General features: G+C 40.2%; 1 protein-coding gene and 1 long non-coding RNA gene across 3 annotated transcripts in view; one reads left to right on the forward strand and one right to left on the reverse strand.

The window, feature by feature from the left end:
• The window catches only part of LOC133651223 (uncharacterized), a 53,703-nt gene that overhangs the window by 25,891 nt on the left and 15,560 nt on the right, over positions 1-12,252 (reverse strand). For both annotated transcript variants that reach the window (XR_009826389.1, XR_009826390.1), the window contains exons 4-5: positions 11,338-11,505; positions 1,178-1,330 (exon numbers count right to left, since the gene is read on the reverse strand). This is a non-coding gene — a long non-coding RNA (uncharacterized LOC133651223). The remainder of the gene's footprint in view (positions 1-1,177; positions 1,331-11,337; positions 11,506-12,252) is intronic.
• The window catches only part of trpc6a (transient receptor potential cation channel, subfamily C, member 6a), a 15,638-nt gene continuing 4,593 nt past the window's right edge, over positions 1,208-12,252 (forward strand). The window contains exons 1-11 of the mRNA XM_062049254.1: positions 1,208-1,302; positions 1,466-1,770; positions 6,658-6,790; positions 7,420-7,720; positions 7,970-8,155; positions 8,235-8,399; positions 8,471-8,708; positions 8,785-9,012; positions 9,088-9,352; positions 11,019-11,214; positions 11,354-11,554. Coding sequence (XP_061905238.1) covers positions 1,208-1,302; positions 1,466-1,770; positions 6,658-6,790; positions 7,420-7,720; positions 7,970-8,155; positions 8,235-8,399; positions 8,471-8,708; positions 8,785-9,012; positions 9,088-9,352; positions 11,019-11,214; positions 11,354-11,554 — 2,313 coding nt within the window. The remainder of the gene's footprint in view (positions 1,303-1,465; positions 1,771-6,657; positions 6,791-7,419; positions 7,721-7,969; positions 8,156-8,234; positions 8,400-8,470; positions 8,709-8,784; positions 9,013-9,087; positions 9,353-11,018; positions 11,215-11,353; positions 11,555-12,252) is intronic.

Genomic DNA, 12,252 nt, shown 5'->3' on the forward strand with positions numbered 1-12,252 from the left:
GTTTAAATAAATTCATACATTTTTTTTACTTTGCTTCTTATAACTTTCAGAAAGACAATTTTAGAGAAAAAATACAACCTTAAAAATGATTTGAGGATTTTTAAACACATATACCTTTTTACCTTTTAAATTCCTTCCTCTCCTTTCCTGACAATTTAAATCAATGTTCAAGTAAATGTATTTTTTTTATTGTAAAGAATAATAAATACATTTTAATTTAATTCTTCATTTTAGCTTCTGTTTTTTCGACGAAGAATATTTGTGAAATATTTCTTCAAACTTATTATGATTAAAATTCAAAAAAATTATTCTGGCAAATCTAGAAAATCTGTAGAATCAAATTTAAATCTTATTTCAAAGTCTTTTGAATTTATTTTAAAATTTTTGTTCTGGAAAATCTAGAAAAAAATAATGATTTGTCTTTGTTAGAAATATAGCTTGGTCCAATTTGTTATATATTCTAACAAAGTGCAGATTGGATTTTAACCTATTTAATCAAAATTCTAAAATTGTCTTTAAAATTAAAATTATTTTTTTAAGTTTTTCTCTTCTTTTTTTCGGTTGAATTTTGAAATTTCAAGAGTTGAAATTGAAGATAAACTATGTTTCAAAATGTAATTGTCATTTTTTTCGTGTTTTCTCCTCTTTTAAACCGTTCAATGAAGTGTAAATATCATTAATTATTAATAATAACATAGAGTTAAAGGTAAATTGAGCAAATTGGCTATTTCTGGCAATTTATTGAAGTGTGTATCAAACTGGTAGCCCTTCGCATTAATCACTACCCAAGAAGTAGCTCTTGCTTTCAAAAAGGTTGCTGACCCCTGATCTAGTCTCTTATGTGAATGAGCTAAATAATATTATTTGATATTTTACGCTAATGTGTTAATAATTCCACACATAAGTGGCTCCTGAGTATAAGTCGCACCCCCGGCCAAACTAGGAGAAAAAGTGCGACTTATAGTCGGAAAAATACGCTATATTAAGTGAGTTGAAGTTGTTATTTGTATTTATGGCCATGCGTCATGTTGTCACCAGAGTGGAACGTAAGGAAGATATAGGATACTGGAGTTCTGTGATCCACATAAATAAAGACACATTCCTTCTCAAGGGGTCCAACAGGGAGGAGGAGGGAGGGATGGAGGAAGAGAGGGAGGTACAGCGGGAGAAAAAGTACCACGACATGATGATCCCTTCAGACTCTCCGATGAACCACAGGCAGGCGGCGGACAGCCCGCGGGCCAGGAGCCGGGACGACCACCACTTCCCGGGGGAGAACAGTTGCCCAGGACGATGGCTCGGGTGAGTTTCTGCCTTCCTGTCAGCAACTCTGTGGAACAGTTACAACAGGTCTTCACACCTAACCCCTTTGTACTCGTAAAAAGTCTGTCTGCGGTAGAAAGTGAGCACGTGTGTGTTTACCAGTGAGACATGCGGACTATGGATGTTTATGACTTGCCGGCAGCTCTGAGAGACAACTGCTGGCCCGCCTCAGCGCCGTCAAGCGACGCCCCGGCCACATGTTCACCGCGCCGTCCGTCAGCCCCTCGGCGGTGGAGCAGCGCTTCCTGGAGGCGGCCGAGTACGGCAACATACCCGAGGTGCGGCGCGTGCTGCGGCACGTGGCGCACCTCAACGTCAACACGGTGGACTACATGGGCCAGAACGCGCTGCAGCTGGCCGTGGCCAACGAGCACCTGGAGGTCACCGAGCTGCTGCTGGGGAGGCCCGACTTGGCCCGGGTGGGCGACGCCCTCCTGTTGGCCATCAGTAAGACAACGCTTTGTTTTCCCGCACCTGTTCCATGGCATCACTTTTTTTGTGACTTACAGAACCGAGGCGTTCCTTTGAGTCCTCGGCTTTTTTGCCACTTACCATTTAGTTTCTGAGGTTCTGCTGTGGCTTGTTTACAAAACCCCAAAGCAGTGAAGTTGTCACGTTGTGGAGGTACTAGCATGACAGGGGATGCAAAACCATAACAGTGCAATACTTTTTCATAACATGGTCACTACTGCCTACTTCAGGGGTGTGCAAACTTTTTCCTTGAAAAATCCAAGCTAGCAGGGGCCATTTTGATATTTGTATTTTAAAAACCAAACCTTTCTTTTTTATTCAAGAAAATGTTTTAAATTTATTCATCTTATTTTATTTCATTTTTTAAATTTTTTAAAAAGGACCTTATCTTCACCATACCTGGTTGTCCAGATTAGGCATAATAATGTGTTCATTCCATGACTGTATATATCGGTATCGGTTGATATCGGTATCGGTAATTAAGAGTTGGACAATATCAGAATATCGGCAAAAAAGCCATTATCGGACATCCCTATTTGGTATAATAATTATAATCAAACTTTTTCAAAACAGGTTACATGTTAAAAAAAAAAACTCCTTCTGGTTGCTTGTTTATGGACTAAGTGTGTTTTTTTAATTGATTCTTGTAATAAAATAATTTAAAAAAATATTTATATGTATGTATATGTATACATGTGTGTGTATATATGTTTATAAATATCTGTATGCATATATATATATATATATATATATATACATACATATACACTACCGTTCAAAAGTTTGGGGTCACCCAAACAATTTAGTGGAATAGCCTTCATCTCTAAGAACAAGAATAGACTGTGGAGTTTCAGATGAAAGTTCTCTTTTTCTGGCCATTTTGAGCGTTTAATTGAGCCCACAAATGTGATGCTCCAGAAAGTCAATCTGCTCAAAGGAAGGTCAGTTTTGTAGCTTCTGTAACGAGCTAAAGTGTTTTCAGATGTGTGAACATGATTGCACAAGGGTTTTCTAATCATCAATTAGCCTTCTGAGCCAATGAGCAAACACATTGTACCATTAGAACACTGGAGTGATAGTTGCTGGAAATGGGCCTCTATACACCTATGTAGATATTGCACCAAAAAGCAGACATTTGCAGCTAGAATAGTCATTTACCACATTAGCAATGTATAGAGTGTATTTCTGTAAAGTTAAGACTAGTTTAAAGTTATCTTCATTGAAAAGTACAGTGCTTTTCCTTCAAAAATAAGGACATTTACATGTGACCCCAAACTTTTGATTGGTAGTGTATAAAAAATATACATTTAGGCTTCCACTGAGGCTTGATCCTTTTATTACTGAATACCATCAATTTAGTCTAAACTTAGAAAAGACTAAATTTATGGTATTCAGTAATAAAAGAAAGATAGAAGTTAGTTTATCCATTGACAATGTGAAAATCAGGCCTGGCCCTAACCAATCTGGCGCCCTAGGCAAGATTTTAGGTGGCGCCCCCCCACATCGGCAGTGAAGTGTATATGCTCACAAGAAACCGAATAGCTTTGTCTTTGACTTTTTTTTTTACTTAAAGAAAGCAAATTAACATATTATATGAGAATGTTATGTTATGATTATCTTTAACCGAATCACAGCAGTGCTCAAATTAAAAAACAGCATTCCCTCTCATGTGATATTGCTTAATTAACATTAATGATGTGCACTTTAACAACTAGGCTTACAACCATACCTAATATATAAAGGGGTGGAAAAGTGACTATTACCTGCAGGGCAAACATTAGCTAACCAGAAGGCAATAACAATGTAAACAAAAAACACTTGCTTAAAGGATCTAATACAAATGTCCCTGAGGAATGTAAGGTGGGAGTACTGTAATTACCTAACGTTACATTATTATTTTCCATAACAATTTCGCCCCCTCCACAATATTAACCCGACGTTAAAGCAGAACTAGCTATTTATTGATTAGCAATTGCCGAATCATGTAACATTAGCTTAATGCTAAAAAGCCAGGTTACTATCACATTCTGTAACAGACAAATAATTTCTAACGTTACCTCCCTGCTACCTCTGTCTTTTTCTCGTTTCTCCTCCTCTTCTTTTCTATTTTTTCTTCCCTGGGCACCTGACAGTTTTGGCCGTTTTGACATCTTGTGTTGATTTTTTGATGTGGTGACGTCCAAAAAGAGTCATGATACGGGAAGGGAGGGGGCGCACCGTGCAGGGGGGGGGGGGGGGGGGGGGGCGTAATGTTGTAACAAATAATATTTCTATTAAATAGGCTTTACTTTGCATTTTAATTAACGTGGGATTATTTTTTGTATTTAGAAATAATAGTACCAACTTTTTTTTCTTCTTTCCAACATTTGTGGCACTGGCGTGGCGCCCCCTCATGGACGGCGCCCTTAGCATTTGCCTATACGGCCTATGCCACAAGCCGGCCCTAGTGAAAATTGAGAAGGTGTCTGAAATCAGATTTCTTGGGGTCATCTTAGATCAGGGGTCACCAACGCGGTGCCCGCGGGCACCAGGTAGCCCGTAAGGACCAGATGAGTAGCCCGCTGGCCTGTTCTAAAAATAGCTCAAATAGCAGCACTTACCAGTGAGCTGCCTCTATTTTTTAAATTGTATTTATTTACTAGCAAGCTGGTCTCGCTTTGCCCGACATTTTTAATTCTAAGAGAGACAAAACTCAAATAGAATTTGAAAATCCAAGAAAATATTTTAAAGACTTGGTCTTCACTTGTTTAAATAAATTCATTAATTTTTTGACTTTGCTTCTTATAACTTTCAGAAAGACAATTTTAGAGAAAAAATACAACCTTAAAAATGATTTTAGGATTTTTAAACACATATACCTTTTTACCTTTTAAATTCCTTCCTCTTCTTTCCTGACAATTTAAATCAATGTTCAAGTAAATGTATTTTTTTTATTGTAAAGAATAATAAATAAATTTTAATTTAATTCTTCATTTTAGCTTCTTTTTTTTCGACGAAGAATATTTGTGAAATATTTCTTCAAACTTATTATGATTAAAATTCAAAAAAATGATTCTGGCAAATCTAGAAAATCTGTAGAATCAAATTTAAATCTTATTTCAAAGTCTTTTGAATTTATTTTAAAATTTTTGTTCTGGAAAATCTAGAAGAAATAATGATTTGTCTTTGTTAGAAATATAACTTGGTCCAATTTGTTATATATTCTAACAAAGTGCAGATTGGATTTTAACCTATTTAATCAAAATTCTAAAATTGTCTTAATCAGGAAAAATGACTAATGATGTTCCATAAATTCTTTTTTTAAGTTTTTCTCTTCTTTTTTTCGGTTGAATTTTGAAATTTCAAGAGTTGAAATTGAAGATAAACTATGTTTCAAAATTTAATTGTCATTTTTTTCGTGTTTTCTCCTCTTTTAAACCGTTCAATGAAGTGTAAATATCATTAATTATTAATAATAACATAGAGTTAAAGGTAAATTGAGCAAATTGGCTATTTCTGGCCATTTATTGAAGTGTGTATCAAACTGGTAGCCCTTCGCATGAATCACTACCCAAGAAGTAGCTCTTGCTTTCAAAAAGGTTGCTGACCCCTGCTCTGCTCCAGACAAAGACTTCAAAAGTTGCAAGAATATCTTTGAATTTAAAAAGAGTTACAAAAAGAGACAACTGGAATGATATCAAACTGATTTTTGATTGTGATTGGAACGTGTCATTTTGAAAATGCTTAAAGGAAAATGAAAAGTATGTTGGAGTTGTGGTGTTGGTGGAGGGAAGAGTGATGACGTCATCTAAATAATTGGTGTTAAAAAGGTGGCAGATCAATATAAGAATAGTATTCTTCCATCTGCTCCTTTCTGATCGTGACTTCTTTGTCACGTGTTGCTGGCATATAGGGATGGTGTTAGGGTTATAGGGATGGTGTTAGGATTATACAGATGGTGTTAGGGTTATACGGATGGTGTTAGGATTATACAGATGGTGTTAGGGTTATACGGATGGTGTTAGGATTATACAGATGGTGTTAGGGTTATAGGGATGGTGTTAGGATTATACAGATGGTGTTAGGGTTATACGGATGGTGTTAGGTTTATAGGGATGGTGTTAGGGTTATAGGGATGGTGTTAGGATTATACAGATGGTGTTAGGGTTATACGGATGGTGTTAGGGTTATACGGATGGTGTTATGGTTATACGGATGGTGTTAGGATTATACGGATGGTGTTAGAATTATAAAGACGGTGTAAAAATTATGAAGACGGTGTAAGAATTATAAAGACGTGCTAGAATTATAAAGACGGTGTTAGGGTTATACGAATAGTGAAGGGGGTTATACGGATGGTGTTAGGTTTATATGGATGGTGTTAGGGTTATACGGATAATGTTAGAATTATAAAGACGGTGTTAGGGTTATACGGATGGTGTTAGGGTTATACGGATGGTGTTAGGGTTATAAAGACGGTGTTAGGGTTATAGGGATGGTTTTAGAATTATAAAGACGGTGTAAAAATTATAAAGACGGTGTAAAAAATTATGAAGACGGTGTAAGAATTATAAAGACGTGTTAGAATTATAAAGACGTGTTAGAATTATAAAGACGGTGTAAGAATTATGAAGACGGTGTAAGAATTATGAAGACGGTGTTAGGGTTATACGAATAGTGAAAGGGGGTTATACGGATGGTGTTAGGTTTATACGGATAATGTTAGAATTATAAAGATGGTGTTAGGGTTATAAGGATGGTGTTAGGATTATAAAGACGGTGTTAGGGTTATAAGGATGGTGTCGCAGACATGAACTCTAGTACTGCCAGGTTAGGTTTCTGGCTAATACAAGAAGCCTGGTAACTAAATTGCTTCTATTGCAGGTAAAGGTTATGTTCGCATCACAGAAGCCCTGCTAGCCCATCCATCATTTCGAGATGCCCATCGTCTTACAGCGAGTCCTGCTCAAGTGGACATCCTGGACGACTTCTATGCTTACGACGAAGACGGGACAAGGTAAGACCAATGGCGTCTAAAGGTAAAATCCCAACCGTTAGAAGATGCGCCATGTTAGGTTTGATAAATCAACCAGAAAGAGGCAAACCCTGAATAAAGTGTTGGCAAAACCACTGCACCTATCGTTAGACAAGGTGGTCTGCGTCTCATTCAGTTCGGGGTAGCATCAATGCGGTTGTTGTACCGGACCGCCGTGGTGAAGAGAGAGCTAAATGAGAAAACAAAGCTCTCAATTTACTGATCGATGTACGTTCCTGTCCTCAACTATGGTCACAAGCTTTGGGGAGTGACCAGAAGAGTTAGAAACCACAGGGTGGCTGGATTCAGGGGAGAACCAGTAGAAGTTGCGTGGGCATGTAGTCTGGCTGCCTCCTGAAAGTAGTCTTTGTGAGGTGTTCTGGGCATGCTAGCCAGAAGGGGCAGACTCAGGATATGCTGGAGGGATTATGTTTTGCAGCTGGCCTGGGACGGGCTCTGTGTTCCTCAGGTGGAATTGGTAGAGGTGGCCGCAGCCTAGAAAGTCTGGGCTTTCCTACTGAGACTGCTGCCTTGTGACCCAGATTAGCGAAAGAAAATGGTTGGATAGATGGGTCTCATTCCAAAACTGTTGTACTTTGACCCGACCCTAGATTCTCCCACGACGTCACTCCGGTGATCTTGGCGGCGCACTGCCAGGAGTACGAGATAGTCTACACCCTGTTGAGTAAAGGCGCTCGAATCGACCATCCCCACGACTACTTCTGTGGCTGCAACTCCTGCAACTACCAGCAGCAGTTTGACTCTTTTAGCCACTCGCGCTCCCGCATCAACGCCTACCGGGGACTGGCCAGTCCGGCGTACCTTTCTCTGTCCAGTGAGGACCCAGTTTTGGCCGCCCTGGAGCTCAGCAACGAACTGGCCATGCTGGCCAACATCGAGAAGGAGTTTAAGGTAAAAATAATAACGCACAACATTAAATCATCTGATGTTCTAGGGATAAAAACAACTATTCTTGTACATAGTACTGACTGCAAGTAAACACAATAACTTTTTATGAGCCAGTGGGGGAAGTATACAAAGATGAGGGCCTAGATCTTATCAGAGCTATGTTTAGTTGATGTGTATTTATAAAGCTCATCCCTCCAGGGCCAGACTATCGTACAAGTGTTTGAATTCTTCAGCCCACTTTGTTGTCTGCAGAATGATTATTGCTGCCTGTCGAGCCAGTGCAAGGACTTTGTTGTGGGCCTGCTGGACCTCTGTCGCAGTACGGAGGAGGTTGAGGCAATACTGAACGGAGAAACCGACTGCGACGACTGCTACGATCCGCCAGGTCGCCCTTCCCTGACACGCCTCAAGTTAGCCATCAAGTACGAACTCAAGAAGGTCAGACTGGAAGAGACCATGTGATGGTTGGGGTCCCTCTCCCAAATGTTCTGTCAGCTTTCTGTTTCTTTCTTCCCAGTTTGTGGCCCATCCCAACTGCCAACAACAGCTGCTGAGTATTTGGTACGAGAACCTGCCTGGTTTGAGGCAACAAACCACTGGCATCAAACTTCTGGTTGTCTTGGCGGTGGCTATGGGGCTACCAGGGCTGGCTATGGCCTACTGGATCGCTCCGTGCAGCAGAGTATGTTCCACAAGGCAGCACGGTATCATGTTTTGGTTCTTTCTGATATAACATTGCTCTCTTTGGCCCAGGTGGGTCGAGTGATGCGAAGCCCCTTCATGAAGTTTGTGGCCCACGCCTCGTCTTTCACGATCTTCCTGGGTCTACTGATTCTGAATGCCGCAGACCGCTTTGCGGGAACCACCTTGCTACCCAACATGACCCACCATCAGATTCCGGGAGGAATCAGCACAGACCCGCTGCTGCTCTACCGAATGACCACAACCCCCTTCACCTGGATGGAGATCCTAATCATCTCGTGGGTCATGGGTAGGAGGATATAGCTAACATGTGGATGGACCACACACATATCCTCCGCATCGTGTGACCCTCTGTCCTGCGACAGGTATGATCTGGGCAGAAGTGAAGGAGATCTGGAGTCTTGGGCCAGGGGATTACATTGTGGAACCGTGGAACTTTTTGGACTTTGGGATGCTGGCCATCTTCCTGGCGTCTTTCAGCTGTCGTCTGTCCGCGCTTAGACACGCCAGATTTGCTCAGACTTATGTCCACGCTCACTGCACAAACCTGACCAACGTCATGCTGCTCCCGGAGATCCGCTACTTTACACTTGGTCAGCATGATCCAGTATTTCCGCCAGGTATCCAAATTCCTAGTCTTGCAACTGGAATTTGCCCTGTTTTTTCAGCCCGCGTCCATTGGTTGCCGTCAGACCCCCAGCTGGTCTCCGAGGGCTTGTACGCCGTGGCGGTGGTGCTGAGCTTCTCTCGCATCGCGTACATCCTCCCGGCCAACGAGAGCTTCGGTCCACTGCAGATCTCCTTGGGGAGGACGGTGAAGGACATCTTCAAGTTCATGGTCATCTTCCTGCTGGTCTTCTTGGCCTTCATGATCGGCATGTTCAACCTGTACTCCTACTACCTGGGCATCAAGCAGAACGACGCCTTCACCACGTGAGTTTGGTATTTACCACAGATTCCCCGGGGACAAAAATGTTCTTCGATGCACGCTCTTAAGTTTGTTAGGGAGGTTTTGTCATGGTATGATAGGCCGTGTTGAGTAGGGATGGGAACCGAATTCGGTACTTTTATAGGCACCGGCCCAATTCCATTGGTTCGTTTTTAGGTATGGGTTTTAGAGACTTTTATGTGCGTACTGGACGTCTAACAACAATTTTTGTGCCGTCACGTGAAACCGTGGGAGGGGAAACTTTTTTTCCTCCTTTTAAAAGGTGGCGCTAGAGAGCCAAATTTTTTAATGTCATTTTCGGCACCCCCAAAATATAACATTTTCCGCCGAATCTGATGCCCTTGCAAAATTTGGGGAGTTTTCGTGCATGTTAAAGGTCTCAAAAAGGCTTTTAAACTGGGAACAGAAAAAATCCAGACTTTTTGACACTTAGAAAAAATCCAGACTTTTGGACAGTAAATATCCCAACTTTTTGACACTTGGAAAAAATCCGGATTTTTTGACACTATGAAAAAATCCAGACTTTTTGGGCCCTCATAACTCATTTTTAAATGTTACATTAAAAAAATAACTTTATAAACAAACAATGAACATTTATCAACACACACAAAAGTAGCAAAAATTGGTACCGGTATCGATTCCGAGGTACTGGAATTTGGTACCTAGGTATGCTAGGTTACATTACAACGGTGAACGTACATCAGATTAGTTAGGTGTCTTTTTACTTCACAAAGCGACATCACCATTTAGTGGCCCGGCATGTGTATTACAGGGAACAAAAACAAAAAAAACAGCAATTTCAATAGGGCCCTTGGGTGCTTGCGGCGCTGCTTGGGCTCTTATAACTCATTTTTAAATGTTACATTAGAAAATATAATTTTATAAACAAACAATGAACATTTATTTATCAACACAGACAAAAGTAGCAAAAATTGGTACCGGTATCACACTTAGAAAAAAATCCTGACTTTTTGACAGAAAATATCCCGACTTTTTGACACTTGGAAAAAATCCGGACTTTTTGTCACTTATAAAAAAATCCAGAATTTTTGGACACTTTTTGGGCCCTTATAACTCATTTTTAAATGTTACATTAAAAAACATAATTTTATAAACAAACAATGAACATTTATCAACACACACATAAGTAGTAAAAATTGGTACCAATACCCGGTATCAATTCCAAGGTACCGGAATTTGGTATGGTATCGGTTCGAGTGTGATCAATACCCTGTATGCTAGGTTACGTTACAAAGGTGAATTTACGTCAGATTAGTTCGGCATCCTTTTACTTTACAAAATGACATCGCCATCTAGTGGGCCGACATTTGTATTACAGGAAGAACAATTAAAAACAGCAGTTTCAATAGGGCCCTTGGGTGCCTGCTTGGGCCCTTATAACTCATTTTTAAATGTTACATTAAAAAACACAATTTTATAAACAATGAACATTTATCAACACACACAAAAATTGGTACCGGAATTTGGTACGGTATCAGTTCGAGTGTGATCGCCATGGCATACATACAAAGCGCCATCGCCATCTAGTGGCCCGACATGTGTATTACAGGGGGAAAAACCTAGCCCGTTTATGGAGATTGTTGTCATGGAAACGCAGATTGTGATTGTCCTTCCCTGCTTTGTGTGTAGGCTGGAGGAGAGCTTCAAGACTTTGTTCTGGGCCATATTCGGACTTTCCGAGGTCAGGTCCGTAGTCATAAACAACGGGCACAAGTTCATCGAGAACATCGGCTACGTGCTGTATGGCGTTTACAACGTTACCATGGTGATCGTGCTGCTCAACATGCTCATCGCCATGATCAACAGCTCCTTCCAGGAGATCGAGGTCGGGCCATCAGACCCCACAAGTGTTTACGGCGGTCCATCACGGACTTGTTATGGCGTCCGAGACAAAACATTCCCCCAAAATGTCAAAACCACTGAGCGCATATTAATGAGCGTCTCCCACCTGTGGTCCTTTGCAGGACGACGCCGACGTGGAGTGGAAGTTTGCCCGGGCTAAACTCTGGTTCTCCTACTTTGAGGAGGGAAGAACGCTGCCGGTGCCCTTCAACCTGGTCCCCAGTCCAAAGTCCATGCTGGGTCTCTCCAAAGGCATCAAGTCTGTGGCCCTGCGCTACATGAGGGGACACAAGGAGGACAAAGACCAGACACAGCTAGACCAGGTCACACATGCAGTTTTTACTGTGTCCAGCTACGCAGTTCTTGAGGTCAGGGGTGTCCAAAGTGCGGTCTGGGGCACGTTCTAGAAATACTGTCACAAAAAAACATTAAAACGGTCAAAAAATAATAATGACTCAAAATCAATGTTGCTATGAATTATTGACATATTTAAAGACTCCAATTAAGTCACATCAAATATTCCACTTTTCATTTTTTGTGGGGCAAAAATATTGCATATTTTTTGTGTTTGACATACAAAAAAAACAGTTTTCGTTGACAAAAAAGGGATAAAACATTCAAATTAAAATAAAAGCTTATAATCGACGAATAGATCTGAAGTTGATCTGCAGATTTAAGTGTTAAAAGTTTTTAAAAAAAAGAAAAAAGATGACTTATTTTTAACACTTTTGTGAGTGGGACCCTATTATATTCCCAATCATTTTAGTGTTGTTTTTTTTAAACTGTCATTGTTAAATGTGAATAATTAATCAAAATCAATGTTATTGATTTATTTGAGGTTCCAATTACTTCACATTAAATATTCCACTTTGAATTCTTTTTTTGGGGGGGGGGAATATTGCATGTTTGTTGTGTTTGACATAAAAAAAAAAGTTTTCCTTGACAAAAAAGTGATAAAACAAACAAACAAAAACATTAAAATAATAATAAAAGCTTATAATCGACAAATAGATCTGAAGTT

The sequence above is a fragment of the Entelurus aequoreus genome, linkage group LG05 (genome assembly GCF_033978785.1).
Source record: "Entelurus aequoreus isolate RoL-2023_Sb linkage group LG05, RoL_Eaeq_v1.1, whole genome shotgun sequence".
In the NCBI taxonomy this organism is placed as follows: Eukaryota; Metazoa; Chordata; class Actinopteri; order Syngnathiformes; family Syngnathidae; genus Entelurus; species Entelurus aequoreus.